Source organism: Podarcis pityusensis (assembly GCF_964106645.2).
Source record: "Podarcis pityusensis genome assembly, chromosome: 5".
Taxonomy (NCBI): domain Eukaryota; kingdom Metazoa; phylum Chordata; class Lepidosauria; order Squamata; family Lacertidae; genus Podarcis; species Podarcis pityusensis.
In genome coordinates this window covers 55,039,273-55,063,668 of record NC_138032.1, presented here as the reverse complement: position 1 = coordinate 55,063,668, position 24,396 = coordinate 55,039,273, and the positions used below count along the sequence as shown (strand labels likewise).

General features: G+C 43.2%; 2 protein-coding genes across 5 annotated transcripts in view; one reads left to right on the top strand and one right to left on the bottom strand.

The window, feature by feature from the left end:
• LOC308477044 (disintegrin and metalloproteinase domain-containing protein 9-like) overlaps positions 1-10,334 on the bottom strand; it is a 38,792-nt gene extending 28,458 nt beyond the window's left edge. Inside the window, exons 1-4 of one of the 4 annotated variants that reach the window (XM_081005224.1) lie at positions 10,198-10,334; positions 5,926-6,060; positions 2,642-2,739; positions 931-1,007 (exon numbers count right to left, since the gene is read on the bottom strand). In XM_081005224.1, coding sequence (XP_080861350.1) covers positions 931-1,007; positions 2,642-2,739; positions 5,926-5,998 — 248 coding nt within the window. In that variant the 5' untranslated portion in view covers positions 5,999-6,060; positions 10,198-10,334. Of the gene's footprint in view, positions 1-930; positions 1,008-2,641; positions 2,740-5,925; positions 6,169-6,201; positions 6,669-7,942; positions 7,964-10,197 lie in introns of those variants that run through there. The other 3 variants (XM_081005226.1, XM_081005225.1, XM_081005223.1) reach the window with 3 other exon arrangements.
• A 212-nt stretch (positions 10,335-10,546) lies between these two features.
• On the top strand, positions 10,547-24,210 carry LOC308477060 (ATPase PAAT). Its single transcript, XM_081005277.1, has 6 exons — positions 10,547-10,879; positions 12,943-13,146; positions 14,819-14,891; positions 15,536-15,742; positions 17,187-17,662; positions 23,638-24,210. Exons 1-6 carry the CDS (start codon positions 10,686-10,688, stop codon positions 23,852-23,854), a joined length of 1,371 nt encoding a protein of 456 aa, XP_080861403.1. The 5' UTR covers positions 10,547-10,685; the 3' UTR covers positions 23,855-24,210.
• The last annotated feature ends 186 nt before the right edge of the window (positions 24,211-24,396 follow it).

Sequence of the window (24,396 nt, the reverse complement as noted above, 5' to 3'; positions counted from 1 at the left end):
CCCAAGGTAAAGGTAAAGGGACCCCTGACCATTAGGTCCAGTTGCAGACGACTCTGGGGTTGCGGCGCTCATCTTGCTTTACTGGCTGAGGGAGCTGGCGTTTGTCCGCTGACAGCTTCCGGGTCATGTGGCCAGCATGACTAAGCCACTTCTGGTGAACCAGAGCAGCGGACGGAAAGCTGTTTACCTTCCCGCCGGAGCGGTACCTATTTATCTATTTGCACTTTGACGTGCTTTCAAACTGCTAGGTTGGCAGGAGCACAGACCAAGCAACGGGAGCTCACCCCATCACAGAGATTCGAACCGCCGACCTTCTGATCGGCAAGCCCTAGGCCCTATGGTTTAGACCACAGTGCCACCCGCATCCCAAGATAGCTTGTGTTAAAAAATTAGGCCAGGATCTAGAGACACCTGTACCCATGTGTACCGTACTTCTGCATGCACCCAGAAGAAAGCGAAATTTCTCCCTTTCTGGTACAGCCTCTCATTCCTCATAGGATGCTATGAGGCCACTGGAGAGGCACATCAAGGGCACTGAAGGCTGTTTCTGGAAGGAGGAAGCTGAAAAGTCTGCTTGCATGCACAGAGAGCACCATACTACATGGATCCTGCTGCATGGGACCATATTGGGTCTAACAGCTAAGTTCACCACAGATGGATTGTTTAATATTTTCCAAAAGAAAAGTATATATTAAGTATACAAATGAAAGAGCCATGTACAAATATAAAAAAAATTCTCAGCTGCTACACCTTGCCTCTCATTCCTGATAATTTGTACACAAATACACATTTTAATACAAGCTATAAAAAAATCCCTTCCCTTGTAGTCTGCCATTCAACAGTACTCATCCCAATGAGATTTCATTGCAAATATTATATCAACTAAAATAAAACATGAAAAGGCCTTAGAATGGTATACGTAAAACATACTTATTTTTCTTTAATTTCAGGATATGTGTTCCATTTCCAGTTTGGATCAAATAAGACAACTGATTATCTAAATGCTCCTGAAAAATAAATCACATGCAAAACATAATACACAGTTCTTTAAATCTTCATAAAACCAGCAGTGCCTCTTATCAAAAACAAGTTGCTACAGCTTTGCTCAGTTTTCTAAACAGGCAACAAATCTGCAGAATTCAGTCTAGCAGGTCATTGCACACTCTAGCATTAATTCCTACCAATTAGTTCTTTATATTTACCCATTATAATAGATCCTCTGCATTTTTTGGGGGGGGGGGTTTACACGAGCTGCAGCTGGTGCACAATGTGGCTTCTACTGCTGACACAGCTAGAGCAACAGCCTATTCGAAGAGCACAGCACAAGCACATTCAACACTGTGTGCTGCCTGTCAGCTAAAATTATAGTCGTAGCTTGCTTTGTAAACCTACCAGGATACAGTACAGCTCAGCCTTCAGGAATGACATCGCACTCCTTCGGGCCACTGATCATGACCAGAGCACTGCATTTGGCAAAAGGCATAGTTGCCTTATTAATACATGTTGGAGTGCTTCTCAGTATCCAACAAAACAGAAACATGGGAAGCTGCCTTATCCCAAGTTAGACCATTGACTCATCTCCCTCAGCATTGTTGATAGTGACTGTCAATGGCCCTCCAGGCTTTCAATCAGGAGTCCTTCCCAGGGGATTAAACCTGGGATCTTCTGCAAGCAAAGCATTTGTATTTGTATTTGTATGTGTTCTACCACTGAACTATGATCCCTCCCTGGATCCATTCATGCCGGGGAATTGTATTATGCTGACACAGCTCTCCTTTCACCTGATCCTTTGCTCTGCTAATGTGGTGGGACATAGATTGGGACCTGAAGTCAAACATGCTTATCTTGTTTATAAACATTATGGAAGAACCCCCTTGCAAACAAATCTGAAGGAAGGCTCAATAAACACCAGACATCGTATAACCTTCTCCCAAACTTTGTGCAAACAAATCATGAGGAACGCTCAGGAAACCAGCCATTTGGAAGCAAACTCAGTTCCAAGATGGAGACCGCAACAGGGGCTGAATGAGGCTGTGTACGTACTCCTGTTTTCTCTGCATTCACTGCAATTGTCTGGGAAGCAGTGTACATATCACTTTAGCCACAAGTCATCTATCCTGTATTTTTAAAATGAAATACTGTGTTTTGATGCTTTGATCTGAAGAAGAAGAATAACATAGCTGGGTTTTAAGCATGTAATGTGTACACAACCCTAGTCCCTGCCAGGTGCTATAGATATCAGATGATACACCTAGGATTCTGGGATAATGAAGAAATTAAGATATGACTGGTAATCCAGTTGCAGCCCTTTCCTGGAGGGCCTTATTCAACCTGCTGCCTCCATTTGGGAGCTGAGTCTAGAAGACGACAACATCTAGCCTAATTTTTGTACTTTTTGAATACTTCCTTATCCTATCACCCCCTGCTTTGTCTAACTTCTAGTTTATAAAGAGTTTCAGATAACTCAAAAAAGTGGTACAACCCTGTGAAGTTTAGTTTGGTCCTAATAATGGTATTGCACAGCTATGGATTTTTTTCTTATGGACAAACATGGCTGCTTTTGCTTTTTTATTTGCTTTGGACAAGTAGGACACCATATGAAGAACACTAAAGGGGGACAAAAATTGAAGGAAAAACAAACCTTATGAGAATGCGTCCAGCGCTTCACCCTGTCAGTCAATCTTTGAGGAATTACAATCTCATATGTGGAATGCCTAGAGATCTGATGAGCATACCCTCCTAAAAACAAGGTTAGAGTTTTTCAGTTTCTGTGGAGAGACCAGCCTGATAATGTCACAAGAAGATTTATTTTATAATGCCCCAAAGGATCTGGACTCATCCTGTAAAAGGATTATAGAAAACAAGGTTGGGACCCACAAAACCTTAGCATACTTACAAGGTCAGCAGATTTTCTTCAAGCTCGGCCCTGCCAAGTCCAATAAATCTTCTTATCTCTCTTTAATTTTAGACAATTTCTAGCCTTTATGGTTTATGCAGGATCCACGCAAAAATTAAATGTTAAAAACAAACTAATTCCTCAAAGCCTGCAAAAGGCTTTATGCGAGATCCAAAGTAGCAGAAGCAGGAGTCCACTAGCACAATGGTACTTCTCCACCCTCCCCTCCTCTCTACAGCCCTCAGCCTCTGTGCCCTCAAAATCTGCTCCAGAGGGTTGGGGCACCCTCCAGAACAGACTGAGGGGGGCACGGAAACTGGAGGAGAGAAACTGGGAGTCTTGTTGCATGAGTGGAGCTTGTTTTCCACAAGCGAGCAGACATAATTGGATCTAATCCTATAGTCTAAAGAAGGTTTACAATAAAAAAACAAAAACGGAATGGAATGAGCAAGTGAGCAAACAGTTGGCAATATGCCATTGGTCAAAATTTTTTTATGACCGTCTAAAAACAAAGAAGACACCTGTTGAACAAGTTATCCAGAGACTGCCCAATACTAGATTCCATGGAACTGAGAGTTCTCTCAACAATTTTTTATTTCTGACTCCTTAAAATGCCTTTGTGCAAAAATGGGGTGATAAATACCTATATTTTATCAACATTCTCAGGCACCCCTTACTTGCTTTGTCTATTATTACAAACAGGGTGAGCCCAAGACATTTTGCTGTCTAAGAAATATGGATATATGTGTCCCCACCCCTCCATGAGCAGAAGCTGCCCAGACTGGTAGCTGTACCTTACTTCAAAACTGTTGATGGGATTGTGTCTTCTACAGCACCTGAGGGCTCCAAATTTGCTTGGGAGGTGCTGGGTAGTCTGTTTGGCCAGGCCCATGTGGTGGTGGGCAGCCAGGTACTTTGAACCTTGGAGGGCTAAGCCAGACAGGAGACTCTGCCAGGGGCCTGACGGTCTTATGCTGTCATGCCAAGAACACCCTGTGCCTTTCATCTACCCTGGGCTTCAGACAAGCTTTGCACAGGCCTGTGTGAGGCACGCATGGCTCAGCCTTCCACTTCAGCCGCCTGAAGCAGCTACCTCTTTATACCTAATGATAGGGCCGATTCTTGGTAAAAAATATCTTTATACTCTTGGTCAGCTCCCTGCGGTAGTTTATTGTTGTACTTTGTTTTTAAATTTATTATTGTACATTGTTTTAATTGTTTATTTTCCTTCTGTGACTGTACCCCCAAGTGTGTTCTATAAGCTGGTCTCCGACCGTAATAAATTATCTATCTATCTTTATACAAAACAGTACAGTGGTACCTCGGGTTAAGAACTTAATTCGTTCTGGAGGTCCATTCTTAACCTGAAACTGTTCTTAACCTGAAGCACCACTCTAGCTAATGGGGCCTCCCACTGCTGCCGCACCGCTGCTGCGCGATTTCTGTTCTCATCCTGAAGCAAAGTTCTTAACCTGAAGTACTATTTCTGGGTTAGTGGAGTCTGTAACCTGAAGCGTCTGTAACCCGAGGTACCACTGTACATACCTTTAAACTACCTCAGTGATACAAAATTAACTGGTTCACATATTATGTTGGTCACTGGATGAACTATCAACACAAGTTGGAAAGGACCACAAGGGACATCTAGTTCAACGCCCCTGCAAGGCAGGAATCTTTTGGCCCAACATGGGGCTCAAACCCACAACCCTGAGATTAAGAGTCTCAGGCTCTACCCACTGAGCTACTGAAGCAACTATAAATTAAATGTATGAATTGCAGGCCTGACTCACTGGTGTCTGTTCTTACTTAAATATCAGGCAAACTTGCTTGGAAGAATTCTGTCCCTCTATGGTGCTGTATAAAGCCTGTTAATCAGTGTTTATAGAAAGGTTCTTACTGAGTAAACAGCTTTTTTAAAAACAAACCAAGCTTCACATCTTCTAGAAATGGTCTTTGAAATACGAAAGAGTGTCCTCCCCTAAAAACCCCATATCTGACATACAACTTGTCTTTGTTACCTGTAATTCTGCTCACGAAAGGAGTCTCCCTCCCCACTATGCACCAGCTTCCTTTTGCACACTGAAATGCACCAGGTTCATTTAAAAACAAACAAACATGCTACTAATTAACAGCTGAATGCTAATATAGCAAAAACAGTTTTTAAAGAACACAGGCTACTTTAATTTATGCACACACACCCTCTTCTGCATAATGATTTTTCAAAACAGATCCTCATGTCAGTTTGAAACATTTCCAAAACGCCACATTATTTAAAGATGAGTCCTTCATCATGTGATCTTTCATACCTATCTTATATTACAGCAGCACACCATATATTCCTATTCCAAATACCACCCCCACCCGCCCAATTTCTTTTCTGAACAATGGGATGTCAACTCTTTGATGCGACTTTGTATACTCCTTGCTTCTTCAACATAGTTGATGATTTGACGGCGCTTAATTTCCGCAATTTCCTAACCAGCTCTGGTTTATTTGGGTTATAGTTTACTTCACTTTCCTTGTTTTGGCATAAGGATTTCTAGGTTGGTATATATAAAACCTGCATTTGGATTTAAACTTACAAATCAATACATATTACCAAAAATTGATCAGGACCAATACTCTGTTCCATCCTAGGACTCAGCATCCACACTGTTTGGTAAAGATTGAAGTGGGCGTGAAAAGTAAACTTTTGCCACATAGTTATATAAATAAGGAGCTTAAACCACTGAATCTTTTGCCTAATATGCTCCTTTTAGGCTATGACTGGTTCCATTTCAGGAACTGCATCAAGAGATTCTAGCTGCCTGATTCACAACCTCTTCTGAGAGAAAGGAAGCATTCTTAAAACCCTGATCTGAAATGGACTTTTTGTTTTTGTTTTTGAAGCACATAATAAACATTTGTCCCTATACGAGTGCTAAAGATCACAGCCTAAACCACCCCTCCAAGTACTGATTTGGGCATCAAGCTGCCAATGTAAACTTCTAATTGCTTTTAAAACAGACAGAAAACAAAGCAGAACTTACCCATTGTTAGCACTGGTTTTCCAATGCTGGTTAGTCCTAGCATGATTAAATAATACAGGCAACATTCTGACATGGTTTCTTCCTCCAGCTTCGCTGGCTAAGGTGCTCCAGCCTGGAATGCCCCAGCAATTCCACCTAATGGCCATAAAGCAACAGAACTGAATCTCAGGACGGCAGGCAACTGACATAGTAACACAAGAATTCAGATAACACTTCCAAGGAAAGGGGAAGTGACTCTCTGAGCCAACACTGCAGAAAACTGGTTTGTCAACTTACCATTTACAGGCAGTGTAACTGGAGAAATGCAACCTGTCCACTTCACTGTAAAGATGACAAAACTAGATTCCTCTAAAACTATTTTACAAAGCCCTAGGGCTTTTTTTTCACAACTAAAGTGAAAAACATCCGCCTTTTAGCCTGGAGCATGTCACTTGTGACTGCAGCAAATATAGGATAGCGAGCGGAAAAGAGCCATTAAGACATCCTAGACAGTGTATTATTTCAGAATTGTAGCACAGACACTGGTGGGTGGGGTGGAGATGTTGAAACAAAAGACCTAAAATCCACTTCCAGCAGATTTAGTTTCCTTATGAGATGAGTAAATAAAGTATGACAGCAATGCTGTCGCTAAAGTTGCAGCCGTGTACTCAGCTGACCAGGAACTGCACCAGAATGATTTCATTTGCAAGTGGGTCCCCACCCAGCCTTAAAAATATATTAAAATTCCTTTCAAAAGCAGCTCTGAAGATGGAAAGTGATGTACCTACAATGTAGAAATACTTGGCAGTGATGAACTGAGTTTTTTTTTATCAATGCATTTGTATATTTTGTGTTTGTGTATAATTCCCAACCTGGTGCAGTGATGTGTCACCAGAGAAGCAGGTCCCACAGAGCAGCCTAGTCCCTGCCTTGAGGAATAGTGGGGGGAGGGGGCGTCAGATCGAGGGACAATCACTAAGCTCCCCCCCCCCCCGAAACAGTGGTGGTCAATCCTTGGCCCTAGGCTACATTTTACGTACTTTTTCTTAATTCAAAAGCCCTCTGCAACTTCAGACCTCTGACATGAGCAATCTCTCCTGGTAAGTCCACTATGCAAGGAAGAAGAGATCAAAAGATGTCAGGGAAATAAAGAAAAAGAGATTTGCAAGGGAAAAAGTAAAAAGGGGTAAGAGAGAAATGCTCTCAGATGCAGTGGTGGCTGACAGATTTCTTCTGAAGTAACGCAAACCTCTAGAGGGAAAAAAAGGCTTGTCCACATTCAAACATTATTTAGCTGTTAATTCACCTTCCTCCCGTTTGAATTAGACCAAAGTAGTCCACATCCACACGTATTTGACTTTGTATATGAACAACTTAAGTCTTTCTCATTCATATCAGTAGGTGTTCCCTTTTGAGTATGTCCCCACCATCTAATTTGTTGATTCTCTATTGCTGATTAAGTACAGTACTGACAGGGATAGCTGTGTGCGCACCTTGGGTTTTCTTTTTCTTTTATCGTTGCCTAAGAAGTGTGCAGAGACACACAATTATAAATGCACTTTCTTACCGAAAAAGGATTCACTTGAGGCATTAGGACTGTGGCAACTGTACAGAGAAATCCATAAACAGTTCCCAAGCAATGAACCTCTCCCTTGACATAAACCTATTTCAGGCTTCAGGGAGTGGAGCAAGGATCATATGGCACCCCTACTTCTCTCACCTTCTGCAGCCAGACTTTTGCCATCACTTCCTGGGCTCCCAGAACTGCCACAACAGCAACATGCTGGGCAGCCAAGCTACCCACAGCAGTGGACACTTCTGAATTCTAATCCCCAGCGTCTTTCTTTTCTTGGAGAAGTCTAGAAAGCCATCAAATCAGACTAAAAAGTGAGCGGTGAGAGCTCCCTCACTATAGGCACAATTTTAGGAAGATGGGCCATAGAGTTTGCCAAAAATACCTAACTGAAAAAAGGCCCTTGCCTTTCACATGCCTCTTTGCAGCACTCATGAAAGCTGGCAAAATGCTCATCAGCCTTACCTGGAGTCCAACATGGCAGCAACAACTTTGCAAAACCCACCTAGGATTGCATTGCAATCCTCCTGTGGGTCCTGACCCATTAGTTGAAGACCTATGAAATATACTTTTGCTCCAGCTCATAATAGTAATATTTAAAAACCAGTTTCCACATTGGAAACTGGCATCAGCAAAATTCTCTAGAGGCCAGTGAAGACATGCAACTGAACAGTTCCGCTTCTCCTTTTGCTAACCACAAGTAGGCAGGAAAGATTTGTTTTTGATCTTATGACCGTTTTGTAAGGCAGACAGGTTTCACATCTGGGGTCGGGGAGTGGCGGACTGTTCACTTCGTAGAATGCTAGAAGTTTGGAAGCAGTGTTCACACCTGGTTCCACACCTGGTTTAAAACAGAACAGCAATGATAGGATAGCATTAACTTGTCTATGTCTGGGAGCAACCACGGTGTTAAGAGGGAACACAACATGTCTGCATATAATGAGCACTGGCTTTTTCTTTTTAGTGGGGAGGGAGGAGAGACACAGGCGGCAATTTAGGTAGATTTGCCTTTGCTGAAATTAGATGTGTATTTCCATACAGGATCTCCATTCCTGTGTATAATAGTCCCTTTTCAACATAATGGTGTGGTGATGATATAAAGTATTTTAGGCTGTAAGCCGAACTCTGAACCTCCATACCTGCAGGGTGCTGTGGGGAAGTGTAGCCACCACCAGATCCACATCCACAATCCGCACACTTACAGTAGCAATGGTGTTACGGGGTGGGAAGGGCAATCAACACCTCTGAGACCAACTCAGGATCTAGCAAAACCTGGGCTGGCTCTGCCTTACCCTTTCTCTACCCTCTGAACAACCCACTTCAGGGCTTTCTGCTGGCAGGAATACACCAGTGGGCCTCCTGCCTGCACATGCAGCAGGAAGGTGGTTCAATCGGGAGAGCCAAGCAGAGGAGCACCTCCACTTAATCCCAGCCCACCAGTTAGGCATAAATGGGTTTCGATTAATTGCTCTGCCCTAGTGTAACCCTATGCATGTCTAGTCAGAGTTGTCCCACTGAGAACTATGGAACTTATTCCCAGGAATAAGTGTATATAAGATTGCATCCTCATGCTGTGTACACACTATACTGTTTAAAGCACGTTCAAAGCAGATTTCCCCTCTCAAAAAATTCTGGAGATTGAAGTTTTTTAAGGTTGCTGGGAACTGTAACTCTGCAGGGAGTAAACTGCTTTTTTGGGGGGAGGGGATGTGCTATAAAGGTGTGTGTACACAGCCATAGTATTAGTGAAGTTCACTTAAAACATCATTATATCCCATTCCTGTATAAATGTCCTGCTGTTTCCATTCATGGTAGTTTTTGTATTATACAGTATTGCAAACCCGCACCAGTGACAATATATTCTACAACTAAAGATCAAGCAGGTGATTTTTTTTTAAAAAAGATTTTATTAGAGTGCTTTTGTAAGCCACTATCTAGTTATACAAGCTTTGGTGGGATCAACAGCCAGTGCCTTGGCTCTACTTTTGGCACATGAAGGCTATCACGCACCCTTTAGTGATGATGACAACAGCAATGAGAACATCTGCCAAGAGTGATGCTTGATCCAAGTTGTTTCCTCTGTCACCTAGCTATAGCCAGGAGGGGAGATGCTATGAGGAGGATCTTTCTTGGTTCAAGATACAGGACCCTGGTGAAGTTATGCCTTTGCTTTTGGGGCTACAGTTGAGATCCAAGTGAGAGTGGGATGTCATTGAATATATTGAAGACAAAAGTCGGGCTTTCAGCTGCATATTTTGGTTGTGTTTGTTATTAAGTTTATAGCAGGTGTCCTAATATATAGCTTGTATATGTACAGAAGCCCATCTACAACATGGAGGTGCTTCTGTGTAGCTGTAATTCGCCCCTCCAGTTTACAATAGCAAGGATATATTGTTTGATACAGTGGGCTACACTACAGGACTACCCAAATGCATTTTTCTCTATATATGCACACACACACAAAAGCACGTTGCATTTTGGGAATGCACCGCATCACATTGCAGCCTTGCCCACCCACCCCCCAATTTGCAACGGGGGAAGCTAATGACACTGTTAGATCTGCGTCGTAGGGTTGTCGCAAGGCACCTTTTTTGAGACCCCGTGTGCAATATGGAGTGGGTAATCTGGAGAGTTTATTTCCCTCTTCCTAGAGCGAGCAGAGTTTGCTGAGAGCTGAAAAGCCGAATCTTAAAATGCAAAACAAAACCAGAACAAAATACACGAATGGCATTTCCCCCGCCCCACACACAAGAAGACCTGGCTTTCAACGAGAATGAACTTCCGTCTCTGCTTCTACTGGGGCGGGGAGTGCGCGTGGAATGAGCGGGGCAGGATACGGTCAAATCCTTGCAACGGCTTCCTCCGTAGTCTCTCGTGAGCGGCTCTCCCCGTTTCACCACTCAAACCAGAGGGAGCCGCGGCGTCGACAGAAACCCGGGAATCCAGGCTGCGGACAGCCAAACTTCGCCTTTTCTCTATGGCCAGCTTTCATCCTATCATATGCTAATACGTCTACGGTTGAAGCTGCGGGAGGGCGGAAGTTCCTGCGGGGAAGAACCGTCCGGTGAGCCCCGCGATCTTGGGAAGCTGAGTTCCCCCCTCGAGAACCGCCCCTCTCCCGCCGCCCTTCTTCTTCCCCGCTGCCCGCGTATGGTCCCGCCGCGTAGCATCCTCTCGGCGCCCAGAGCCCGGGGGCTTCCTGCTTGCCATGGCGAGCGGCAGCAGCCTGGCGGCGGTAGCTGGCCTCGCAAAAGCTCCCGCCGCTGGAGGCCCCGTCGCGCCCGCCGGCCGCCTGTCGGCCGCCTGCTCCTGGGAGTGCCGGGCGGACCTGGCGGGAGTCCTGCGCCTCGTCCCGGAGGGGGAAGCCGACGCCTGCGAGCCCCTGGGACACCCGCTGAACGGGTGAGGAAGGCGCCCGAGACCGGGGTACGGGGCGGGGGGATACACACGCCCCAGGTCGCGGGCCTTCCTGTTCTCTGGAAGGAGCCCCGGGAGCCGTGGGAAGGAGGCGAGGGGCAGCCGAGACGTGGCCTCGAGGGGCTTGGCGGGGGGCTGCCCCTCTTCCAGAACCCCCCAACCCCCAGAATGACCGCCAAATGCTGAACAAGCATCAAACAACCACAGAGGCTTCCGCGTCGTGACTCAGCGGGCAGGGTGTAGGTGTGCTTTTGCACGAAAAGGATCCCAGGCTCATCAGTTCCCGGCGTCGATCCCTGCCTTGGAAACCTTGGAGAGCTCCTGCTGTCAACTTTCCCCAAATTGAACCCAAACACATTGCACTCGGGGGACCCGCTTCTTAAATCTTTGGCCGTATAGTTTGCACGGTTGCACTTGGCGTCTGCTGCGACCCAATTTGGATCAATTGGAAGACTAGTGGGTGTAGCAGCAGCCTGGCAAGAATATGCTCTTGTCCTCATTCCACCTTTTCAATCCACCCTTCCCCCTCTGGGGTAGCTTTCTTACTTGCTCTAGAACAGTGGTTACCAATCTTTTTTTGGCCGTGCCCCACGTAAGTATCTCTAAAATCCTGGTGTCATCCCCGCCCCCTTTGCGACATATAATTCTTATTATTCAAAAAGTAAACTATTCATGTGGAGGAAGCCTAAAATGCCATTAACTTGGTCTAACTCATTCTTGAATTGTCCCTACCCCCTAAAAATCAAATTGCCCTCCTGCGGGGCGTTTACACCACATTGGGAACCACAGCTCTAGAACAAGTCCCTTTTATAAGTTAGGTTCCGAAGTCTCAGCTCCATTTTTCCATTCTGGCAACCTTGCAGTGACCCTCCACTACCTAAAACAGGGGTCCCAATTTACACATGGTAGCTCCTGTTAATTTGGTTTAGCAGCTAGGTTTCCAAATCAGGGTAGTAGCCTGCTCTCCACCGAGAACACCGCCAGGGGCTACAGAGGGAAGAGGTTCTCCCAGCACCGAACTAATCCACTAGGGGTCCAGTGGACAGTACTGGGTTTGATGGGACCAGTGCTCTGAATAGGTATAAGGCAGTGTCTTGTATAACGTTTATAGGCTCCAAAGCTGAGTAAACCTATTGGACACAGTGGGCCTTACTTTTGAGCAGACGGCCAAAGTTGTAGTACAAGCTATCATGGATCCAAGTATGAAAGCTTATTTTACAATGGCAGTGTGATTGTGTACATGCACCAAAGTAAGTATTATTTCACTCAGTGGGGCTTGCTCACAGATAAGTGTGACATAAAACCTTATTTAAAAAGTGCTCACAAGACCTTTAGTTGTTTTTGCTGCAACTGACTAGCACAGCTCCTGGGTCTTTTAACAGTTTCCTCAGAAATAGGTTTTTCTTAAAGGTACTGCTCTCTTCATCTCTCTGCAATGGTTAGCCGGAGCTACCAGAACCATTCTTTTTTTAAACCGTGCCTATGAATGGTAGCACGAATGAATTGCAGCAGCTACAGCTTAGATCTTCTACAGCTTAGATCTGAATTCAAGTCCTCATTTTCCAAAGAAGCTCATTAACTGATCTAAAACAGTACTTTCACCAAGCCAACAATGGTCAGATACTCTAGTATCCTATCATTCAGACATAGAAAAAAACTGTATTTGAACAATGTGGCAACAACAGGGGTAGATACAGTCCTGTGAGGTATATCACTATTCTCTCATTTATTATACAGATGCAGAGTTTAAGCTATATTGGTGATTATATCTTACCGTGCAATCCTGTGCACATTCATTCAGAAGCAAGTCTTGTTGTAAGTCCCAGTGGAGTTCATTTGCACAGTGCAGTTGGCACCCACAGGTTCTGATCTCAATTTAAAATGCAACACTATTCACCAACTAACACTTGTAAGAGGAGTATTTTAAAACACACACGCACACACTGTCATGAGCAGTTTGTCATTAACAAAACTTTACTGTTTAGTAACTGGAACTGTCAGTGCTTTGGCTAAATGTATAATTCTAGATGGACTTTCCCACCTTCTAGTGAGAATGTTGTGGTTCTTGAAGGACGATTACACAACGACATCGTCGCTCCATGCTTACTGTACTTGCACTGTGACCCCCACGGTTCAGAAGAAATTATTGGTCTTGGCATTGTCAGTGAGGCCCGGAACATGGAAGTCTACGTTGGTGACGAGTACTGTGGAACTGGCAGAGGAGCGAAAGTCTTTACTGGCCAACATAGCAGGTCAGTTGTTTTCTCCTTTTTTCCAGGTTGCTGACATGTTAGTTTTATGTGGCACACTGAAAGGAAAGAACTATATGCATTCCACTTCACAAAAAGCTTTTCTACCTGATCACCTGGAGGCAGCTCCAATGCATTATAAGGCTAGCGTACTCATTTCTTACAAGAGAATCATTTTTTAAGTTGCATCTTTTTGAAAACTCAGGCATGGCATTTCAAGGAACTGTGGATATATAGGAAGTTTCTTTTAAAGAATGGATGGAGAAACTGTTGTTGGACTCTCAACTCCCACCAGCCCTAGCCAACATGACCAATGGTCATTGATGATGGGAGTTGTAGTCTAGTAACCTCTGGAGGGCCACAGGTTCTCCACCCAAGTTTTAAAGCAAATGAGAGAGTTGTCATTTAAAAGATAAAGACCTAGTTTGAGATGGACAATTTGGATTTTAGATAAAGCATGTTGTCACACTGCATAACCAAATTTTGTTGTTTCTACGTCTTCTTTTTTACCAACTTATGCATTGATATTGCCATGCAGACTGCTTTCTGCTAGTGCATTGAAATGCAAAGCAACATTTGGGATGCTGGTTGGGAGCTACTGTTAAAAGAAGTTTCTCCCCCGAAGAAAAAGTGTCTGCATCTGACTCACTGAAGGGAGGAGGATAGAGGGTGAGAGGTTAGCAATGAGACCCTTTGTGGATAGGGCAACCAGCCTCATGCCGCAAAAGAAAGAAAAGGCTATTGATAGGTAAAACTGTAGGTGTACTGGACAAAGCTGATCCTCCAACTACATGCGTTTCAAGAAGTTTATATGGGAATGACATTGGGACCAGAGCCTTTATGATGCTTGTGCCCCATGGTGCATAGTGGCCTCCTTACCCCAGCAGTGGAGCATATGCCCACACTGCCCGGGGGGGGTGTGGTGTGCGCCCCCAAGGGGGCCGGGGGCTGGAGGGCACCCTCCTAAGCGTCACAGTCCGAGGGGGGCAGGGAAGCTGCCACCAACTCCCCTCCTGCTCTTCACCACCGGGTCGGGCCTAACCCGACAGCAGAGCTGCTGTGGCCAAGGAGGGTAGGTGGCATTGTTGCTGCCCACTCTCCTGCTCTCCTCCCCCAGGTCAGGTCTGACCCAGGGGCGGAGCTGTGCCCAGGCATGAGCGCTGCGACCAAGGCGCAGCTCCTTCTCGCTCAGAGCCAGGCTCCAATGAAGGAGCCTGCTTTGGGGGCGCCTGTCTGTGCCCCCTCACAAATTGCATCCGGGGCCACGGCCCCCATGGACCCCCCCCGCTACACCTCTGCCTTACCCTAAGTGTCAAGATGCCCTCTGGACCAGCATGATTGCATATGGGGCGAGGGGATGCCACTGAAAGGACCCAATTCGTGCATCCATGCAAGCCACACTTGTGTATGTGGTTCTCCGGATCATAGTCTTGATACATACATTTTTATACTATGCTTAAATCATATTTGGACCCATCAAACCACTCTAAATATATCAAAGTTGTTGAGATTTTCAGTCATTCTTTTCTTTTCTTTTCCTGGGCATCAGTGTAAGCAGTACCTTGAAAAACAGCAGTAGGCTAATCTGTGTTGTGCTTCTTGTGAAAAGCTGTTGCATAAAACTTCATGTTGTTATACAGAATTTCCACAGCTTGTATTTTTTTTTATTTTCTAGCAAAAATGACCAGGTTTCATTATACCAAAAGTCACTTAAATTGGAGTGCTCCGCAGCCTCTTGTAAGATTAAGGTAGGAAGTTACAGAAATTATTTCTTAAATTGTGGTTATCAATCTTATTTATTCAAAAAGGCAGCACCAGTACAGTGCCATGCTCTGTGTTCTGTTCTGAGTACTGAAATAAAAGGAGGAAATATGATTCCTTTCAAAGAGCAATGAGAGTCTTGTATCTACAGTCAGACCTAGTGTTGGCAACTGATGTGATCAGGAATCTCCTGGATGCCTTACATTGACAAAGGGACCAGTAATCAATCTGAGCTGATGCTGGACCTTAAACAAGGAGCCTGTAGCAGGAAGCACACTGAGATTCTTACTTTACTGTGGAAATTTCTGGGAGAGAATTGAGAGGGGGAAAGACCCACCTAGGCCAGTCCAGTTCTGCAGCAATATCCCAGCCATCAATGTATCTGTGAGATGAAGAGGGGAACCACTGGGGGAAGAGGTGACCTACCCCTGGCCTGCCAAAAGAAAAAAACAGCCCTGCATCATGGTGCTCCCTAGAGAGCAACTCCATAATAATTACCTTTCAAAAAGTTTGTTTTTTTTCTAGACCAAGTTTACTGCTTATAATCCATAATATTTTGTAGAGGTAAGTAACTATTTAACTATTTCATCAGTTCACTCCTGTCTGTGTCCTTCCCCCCTCCACCATCCAGCTGCTGTCCATCCCTGAAAAACAAAGAGTCCTCATCAGTAAAATCATAGTGCAAGTCAAGCCAGTCTGTGTGAACCCTGTGCCAGACATTGCTGCGCTAGGATCAGGAATAGACTTGGGCAAAGTGCAAACAATAATGGAATCTATGGGATCCAAATTATCACCTGGGGCTCAGCAACTCCTGGATATGGTTGTATTTCAACAGAAGGTAAGTTATTATCCTTTATTTGAAGTTATATATGAAATGACTATTATCAATGGTGAATGAGGTGGAGAACGGACATGGGTTCCCTGTGAGGGATGTATGGCATTTGTGTACTGAGACAAATCGTATGAATGCACTTAGTGGGATTTCAGCCAATAAGGGCTGATATTCTCACTGCCTGGAGCGAGGGCAAGATTTGCCTTCTAGATTTCAGCTGTAGAACTAAGCTAGAATAGACAGCAACATAGGCAGCCCTTATGTAACCAGCCAGATGAACAGAGCAAACTCCTTACAGTGGACTGGGGAGAGGAGATGTGGGGTTAAGCAAGGTGTCCGTTTGTACCCAGCTCTCCTAGCTCCATCCACTTCCCACCAGCTGCCGCCAATGAAGTGATGCAAGGGGCATTCAGTTGGCACCAACCTCTCTTCCCCCCAGAACATGTGGGCGGGAGGGCCACTGGCAGAAAGCAGTGGAAAGCCCCTAAAGGATGCATTCCTAAGATGAGGATGGGGTAGGATTGTGTTGGGGCAAGATCCCGCTGCTGTCATACAAAAGCATCAGACTTGTCCTGTCCCACCTTCTGCCATCTCTGCCATGAGCAGCAGGGGCATAGATGTGGTGGCTGCTCTGCAAAGCCTCTTCACTGTGTGTGGTTGGAGGTTGGATTGCACCCTAATGGATTTTATCACTGTGTTGTTAATAAGAGATAGGCAGTCCTTTAAAGCACCTCTAAGATCCTTTAGCAAGTAGGCAGTGAAGACAAGAAGAGTGAAAATACTATGGATACCCAGTTGTGGTAGCTTGATTGTATGATAGAAATGCAGTTGTGCAATGGGTCTTCTGGTTTATCTTTCACCTCCTCCGGTCCCCCATACACCCCCAAAATCCACTCTGAAATGTCCCCCAACCTTATGGAGCAGAGTTTGGTGGTGCACAGGGGAACAAGGAAGGAAAAACACCTTTTGCATGAGTGGATGCCTTTTCACGCTATGTTGAATTGCACCTTATATAGTTTCCTCTGTCTGCTTCCCTCTTCCTTTGCTCTGATTGCCCACATTTCCAGGCAATTTTGTTCTTCATTTATTGTACTACAGTAGAGGCTCCTAATGTAGTTGGTTGTCTCCCCATTCCAATTATTGTGCAGTATACAAAATCATATTCACTATACATTTCTGTAAGCAATATTAATTAGTACCCAAGGTGAACAGGAACCAACAGGGAGAGCGGGGTGCAATTCGGGAGCAGAAGGTGGTAGATATGTGATCAGAAAAGAACAAATGCTCTTCCAGGCTGAGAGGGTGATAAAATGGCAAGAGAAGTAGTCCCCAACCTCACGTTGCCTGTTCAAAACGAACAAGCCCAAAACGATGTCCTTGATGGATAGGGCTGCATGTATTGGCTTGTTTGGGCTTCACATTTAAGTTGTTAACATTTTATTTCTATTAGAATGGTCTTCCATTTGGAGGCAAGTTACAAAATGTCTTTGGGAAAAATGGATTTGGGTTTGAAAACAATCATACCATTGATGGATTGAAAAAGGTAGTTGATATTGGAAGATTAGACCACTTGCCTAATGGGCCATCTCTTCCAAGAGCTCATGCAGCAGCTGGAATGGCTATAGAAGAATTAAAGAGGCATGCCGATATGAACAAACAGATTCCTAATGCAGAAAATGTACGTGAGACTCCAGGACTTCAGGCTCCACAGCCCAGCGCTGTACTTTCTCAGAATGACTTCACAGGTTTAATCTCATCCTTTTTGCAAGAGCAAGGAAGTGAAAACCCAAACGCACACAACTCCATGCTGCTGCTTCCACTCCTTCAAACGGTATGCGGTCAAGTAAATCGGTTACGAATAGATGAAAGGAATAAGCACTGTGAGAACAGATCCGCATCTGAGGAGGATGGGATTCAGACTTTTGGGTGAGTCCTGACTGCGGAACTTCGCAAACTACTTTTACTTTGGCAATTTCACTAGTGGCCAGAGGAAGGAAGGGAGGGAAGGAGGGGGACAGTTGGGATCCAGGTCACCAGTAAATAAAAGCGGGTAGTACTGAATAGTGTGGGGAGTAATAGTTCAGGAGTCCCATTGACGGGACAGGAGCAGCTGAGCTGGAGGGGACTCTCCTTAACCTGGGAGTTCCGGTTTCCCCCTTCAGCTGGGGGGATCTTCTGTCCTTTAGAGGCGTTGCTGCGTTGGAGGGCTGCAAGTCTAACTCCGCAGTTTCCTGGGAGTAAGCTCCAATTCATTCAGTGGGACTTGCCTCTGAGTAGACCATTTCTTGGAGGCTTTGCTTTTGGGGTTGAGGGTGTTTGGGGTTGAAGGTGAGCAGAGAAGAGAAGAAAAGACAATTTGGCTGGGCATTTCCCCCCAGCAGTTTCCACTGCAGTGAACCAATGCTCTGTAGGAATCTTTTATCTTTGCTCCAGGGGCTTAGAAAGGGAACCAGGGGTGTGTGGATGTGAAGAGAGGGTGGTTTTTATTATACAGCTCTCTTTGTCTGAGGTGCACAGGTAGGACGCCTCTACCCCTAACACAGAACAAGGCAGAAGATGACTGAGGCACTGAAATTAAGGACTGTGACACTAAAGACTTCTGGGGTTGACGGTGAATGTCATAATTTGTTTTTTTTTTTAAAGCAATTTATTAAATTTTACAATAAAAATAAACATGATAAACAATGTAACATTGATCTTAACATATTTTCACATTTTCTTTGGACTTCCTCACATCTCCCGCTCCCATTTTCATCGTTAAAACATTTTGTCAGCAATTTATCCTCTTATTTAAATTCTTATATCCCTTCTATATTTCCTAATCTTATAATTCTCAGAAGAAGCTAAATTTCACAGTCTTACTTATTTTCTTAAAAACTTCTAAATTTAGTGGTGCTCAGTTATTTTGATCTAGCATCTTATTTAACATTCACTCAAATTGCAATACTTTTGTAAATAGTTCTTAAATTTCTTCCAGTCCTCCTCAATCCTCTCTTCTCCCAGGTCACGGATTCTGCCGGTCATTTCAGCCAGTTCCATGTAGTCTATCAGTTGTATCTGCCATTCTTCCAGTGTGGGTAGATCTTGAGTTTTCCAGTGTTTTGCGAGAAGTATCCTTGCTGCTGTTGTTGCATACATAAAAAATGTCTGGTCCTTCTTTGCCACCCCTTGGCCGACAATACCCAAAAGGAAAGCCTCTGGTTTCTTAGTGAAGGTATATTTAAATACCTTTTTCAGTTCATTATAAATCGTTTCCCAGAACGCCTTCACTTTAGGGCAAGTCCACCAGAGGTGGAAGAACGTTCCGTCACACTCTTTGCATTTCCAACACTTATTATCAGACAGGTGGTAAATTTTAGCAAGTTTGACTGGGGTCATATACCATCTATAAATCATTTTCATTACATTTTCTTTCAGGGCGTTACATGCAGTAAATTTCAATCCATTACTCCACAACCTCTCCCAGTCCTCAAACATGATATTATGCCCAATATCCTGTGCCCACCTTATCATAGCCGATTTAACCGTTTCGTCTTGTGTATTCCATTTCAACAGCAAGTTATACATCCTTGAAAGTACCTTAATCTTTGGTTCTAACAATTCTGTTTCTAATTTCGATTTCTCCACCTGGAACCCTAGTTTCTTATCATTTTTAAAAACTTCTTTAATCTGAGCGTAATGTAACCAATCTCGCACTTTGTCTTTCATTTTCTCCAGACTCTGCAATTTCCAATTGTCTCCATCCTTTTCTAGTATTTCCCAATATTTTGGCCATTTAGCCTCCATATTGGGTCTTTTTCGGGCCTTGGCTTCCAAAGGTGAAAGCCACCTTGGTGTTTTATTTTCCAGCAAGTCTTTATATTTTGTCCAGACATTAAACAATGATTTTCTGACAATATGGTTCTTAAAGGCCTTATTTGCTTTAACCTTGTCATACCATAAATATGCATGCCATCCAAAGGTATTGTTGAACCCTTCCAAATCCAACACATCAGTGTCTTCAAGAAGTAGCCAGTCTTTTAGCCAGCAGAACGCTGCGGCTTCATAATACAACTTTAAGTCTGGCAGGGCAAAGCCCCCTCTTTGTTTTGCATCGGTTAATATCTTGAACTTAATTCTGGGCTTTTTGCCCTGCCAGACAAACTTAGAAATGTCTCTCTGCCACTTCTGAAAGCACTCCGTTTTGTCCAAAACCTGAAGTGTTTGAAATAAGAACAACATCCTTGGCAATACATTCATCTTGATAGCAGCAATTCGGCCTAACAAAGAAAGTTTCAATTTTGACCAACTATCTAAGTCTCTCTTAATTTCTGTCCAACATTTTTCATAATTGTCCTTAAATAGACTTAGATTTTTTGCTGTTATGTTTACCCCTAGGTATTTTACTTTTTTAACCACATTAAGTTCCGTCTCATTCTGAAACCGTTCTGACTCTGTGTTAGTCAAGTTTTTCCCCAAAACCTTAGTTTTCTGTTTATTTAATTTAAATCCAGCCACCCGACCAAAGTCATTAATCAATTGTAATACTCTTTTCGTACTGGGCTCTGGCTTCTGCAAGGTCAAAACCAGGTCATCTGCGAAAGCTTTTAATTTATATTGTTTCTGACCGACCTGAATTCCTTCCACCAACCGATCCCTTCTAATCATGTTCAATAGCACTTCCAGAACCGAAATAAATAACAAAGGGGAGATAGGGCAACCTTGTCGTGTCCCTTTTTCAATTTTAAACTCTTCTGTAACCACATTATTAACTATCAGTTTAGCTTTCTGTTCTGAATATATCGCCTCAATCCCATTCTCAAAACCCCGTCCCACTCCCATCTCTTTCAAATTTCCCATCATAAATTTCCAGGAGATATTGTCAAAGGCCTTCTCCGCATCTATAAAAATTAAAACTGCTTTTGTGTTTATGTCTGTTTGCAAAAGTTCCAAAATGTCAATAATGTTCCTTGTATTGGCAAACAGATGTCTTCCTGGGAGAAAGCCAGCCTGGTCCTTATGAATTACTTCATTTAAAACTTTTTTAAATCTATTTGCCAAAATGTCTGCAAATATTTTGTAATCCACATTTAAAAGAGAGATGGGACGGTAGTTCTTAAGTTGTGTCTTTTCAGCTTCCGACTTTGGTATTAATGTGATAAACGCTTCCTTCCACGACTCCGGTGCCCTCCTCCCCTCCATAATTTCATTGCTGACCTCCATCAAAGGTTGTATCAAATAGTCTTTCAATGTCTTATAGTACTTGGAGGTCAGCCCATCTGGTCCTGGAGATTTGCCAAGTTGCATGTTCTGGATAGCTTGTTCGATCTCCTGTCGTGTTATTTTAGAATTCAGGGTTGTCCTATTTTCTTGTGACAATTTAGATAGTCCGTTTTTTGCCAAAAATTGTTTAATCTCAACCTCATCTTGCGGCCCTTGGGTGTATAGTTTTTTGAAGTATCTCTGGAAACACTTTCTAATGTCCACTGGATTCTGGATGTTTTTTCCATCAACCTCTAAGTTTGTAACAGTATTTAATCTTTGTCTTCTCTTCAACTGCCAAGCTAACAGTTTTCCACATTTATTCGCCGACTCAAACGTTTTTTGTTTCATTAATTTAACCTTCCATTCAATTTCCTGATTTATCAATTTAGAATATTGTGTTTGATAAAGTTTAATTTCTCTCAGAGTTGGCTGTGACTTCGGATTCACTCTTAATTTCTTCTCTAATTCTTTTATTTTATCCAAGATCTTATCTTTTTTCTCATTTTGTGTTCTTTTCTTCACTGCATTCTGTTGTATCAAGAATCCCCTCATTACAGCTTTGCTTGCGTCCCAGATTATTCTTTTTTCCACCATATTATTCATGTTTATCTCAAAATAGTCCTTCAAAACTTTTTGGGCCTTCTTGGTAATTTCCTGATCTCTAAACAAATTGTCATTCATCTTCCATCTAAAGGATCCAGTTGGTAATAGTGTCATATCCATCTTTACTGCATTATGGTCGGAGCAGGTCTTTGGGCAGATTTCCACTTTTCTGACCTTAGGTGCCAGGCCTCTAGAAATCCATATTTGGTCGATTCTTGTCCAGGTCAGTTGGGCTTCAGAAAAGAATGTTCCCTCTCTTCCTAGTGGGTTCTTTGTCCTCCAAATGTCAATCAAATCCATATTGTCAATCATTTCGAAAAAGGTTTTAGGTAGTCTGCCGTCTTTTGTAACATTTTGACTTTGTGACTTGTCCATGTTAGTTGATACGACCCCATTCATATCTCCCATCATTATGATGTTGTTGTAGTCTAGATAGTCCAGCATTGTCTCCTGCAGCTTCTTGTAAAATTCCGATTTCCCTTCATTAGGTGCATAAATTCCTAATATCAGCAGTTTCTCTCCTTGATATTGTATCTCAATAGCCAAAATTCTTCCATGTTCATCTTTAAACAGGAATTTAGGTGACAGGCTCTCTTTTGCATATATCACCACGCCTCTCTTCTTAACTTTGTCCGAAGATACAAATTCCTGGCCCAATCTTTTATTTATTAACACTTTTCTGTGGAGCCTCGTCACATGTGTTTCTTGTAAACAAATAATGTCCAATTGTTCTTTTTTTAATATATGAAATATTTTCTTCCTTTTTTCCGGAATGTTACAACCATTAATATTCCAGCTCAACAGTTGCAGAGACATCCTGAACTATCTGGTTATTTTTCAAGGGGTGGTATCTTCTCAGGGTCTTCAGGTTCCACAGATGCTGATGTTGGTACTGGCGTTGCCTCAGGCCCAGAAGGTAGTTCAATTCTTTTTTGAAGGTCCTCTCCGTATGTAGACAGGAATTTGTCTCTCTCTTCAAGTGTTCTCACTTTGACCTTTCTCCCTTTAAAGGTAAAAGATAATCCTTGGGGAAATTCCCACCTGAATGGAATTGCGTTGCTCCTTAGTAGTTTAACAAGTTCAGAATAGGCGGCTCTAAGATCAAGCAGTAGTCTTGGGATATCTTTATAAATTTCAATTCTTCTATCCAACACCTCCAGTGATTTTACAAAGTGTAGTCCCAAAATCTTATCCCTTTCCTCCTTTGATCTCAATGTTATCAAACAGTCTCTGGGCCTCTCCTTCTTTATAAATCTTCCAAGTCTGAAAGCTGACACAATTTTAAAGTCCTTTTCTTCCAAGTTCCAGAACTTGGAGAATTCTTTGGTCAAAAACTCAGTTAGATGTCCTTCTTCTGCCTCAGGTGAATGTCATAATTTGGATGCTAACTAAAGCTGTGTGCATTGAGTAAACTAGCCCAGTAGGTGGAGGAAAAAAACCTGTTGCCCTGCTGTGCTAGTCAACTAATTGAAGGGACACAGTTTTGATTTTAAGCACATCCTGAGTGGAGTCTGTATAGTACGGTCCACATTTATTCAGGCTGTTTACTTCCTAAGGTGTGGAGCTGCTGTAGTTGTTGTGCTGTCAGAGTAGGCCTTTCAGGTAGAAACTCAGCAAAAAGAGCAAGAGGGCTCCCAGAGACAGTAGAGACAGCGTACCTCCAACTAGGGTGACACACATTGGCTTCTAAAGGGTGTTTGTTGAAAGTTAAGAACATAGCCACTAGCAATTTAAAAGGGGTATTTAAAATGAGAGTTGTCATAGTGATTTGTGGTTAAAAGTAGAAGATGGCAAATGTCTCCTCTTTTTTCCTCTTCAAAATATGGCAACCCTATACTTAGAGTGAAAAGATGAATAGTTATAATTTCTAAGTTTGCGTTGTTAACTGTACAGTTCAGAATTAAATCATATTAGGTGTTCATTAACATAGTCCAGAAACACACTGACTCTGCCTTGCCTTCTGTTGAGGCATTTTAATTTCATGTAGTTAATATTCACAGTCAGTTATATTTTGGGCTGGAGTAAATTATTTCTTGTGTGTCCATTTACTGCAGCTTGGAACAGCAGCCTGTTTTTCTGCACATGGAAAAGGTCATTGCCAGAAACATGGAACTGATGGAGAAGAGATTGATGGACCATATTGATCTGCGTATGCAGAAACTTCAGGAACATCTAGATCATAAAGTTGCTGCTCTGTTTGATTTGGTTCAGAATTCCAATAATGTTTCAAAAGAACATGATTCTGAAGAATGCTCAGATGGGAAGAGGTAAGCAGTCTTTGGGACATGGGAGGCTACAATGTAAGTGTTTTCCAAGGGCAACTATTTATTTTGCAAGCTTTTCAAAACTATGTGTATAAGCTTGTAAATACTTGAGACCTCAGTATTTGTACTTGTTACTGTAATTTCCCCAAGTATTGTACACTAATGTTAGTGTTTGTATATCTGTAACTTGCAAAAAACAACAACCCAACAACCCAATATTTTTTCCGTTCAGAGATCTTTTCTATATTGACTTAGGACTTATTTATTCATAAACATTTCAAAAAAGTAACTGTTTTTGGGTGTTTGCCCCTCTTTCATTGAACTAAAGAAAAGTTCTCCAAATAAAGTAGTTTGCAGGTTTAACTGTGGTGTCTTATGTCCTACTGTAGACAAGAATTAAATCAATTCCGTTTTCAGGCAATGACCAATTTATCCACTTCCAATTGACACACGACTGCACCTGCGTACATTGCAGTGACCTGGAAGGGACCAGAACGGGGGGGCGTGGGCATAACAGGGTGGAGCAGGCTTACGTGTTCTCCACTGTCA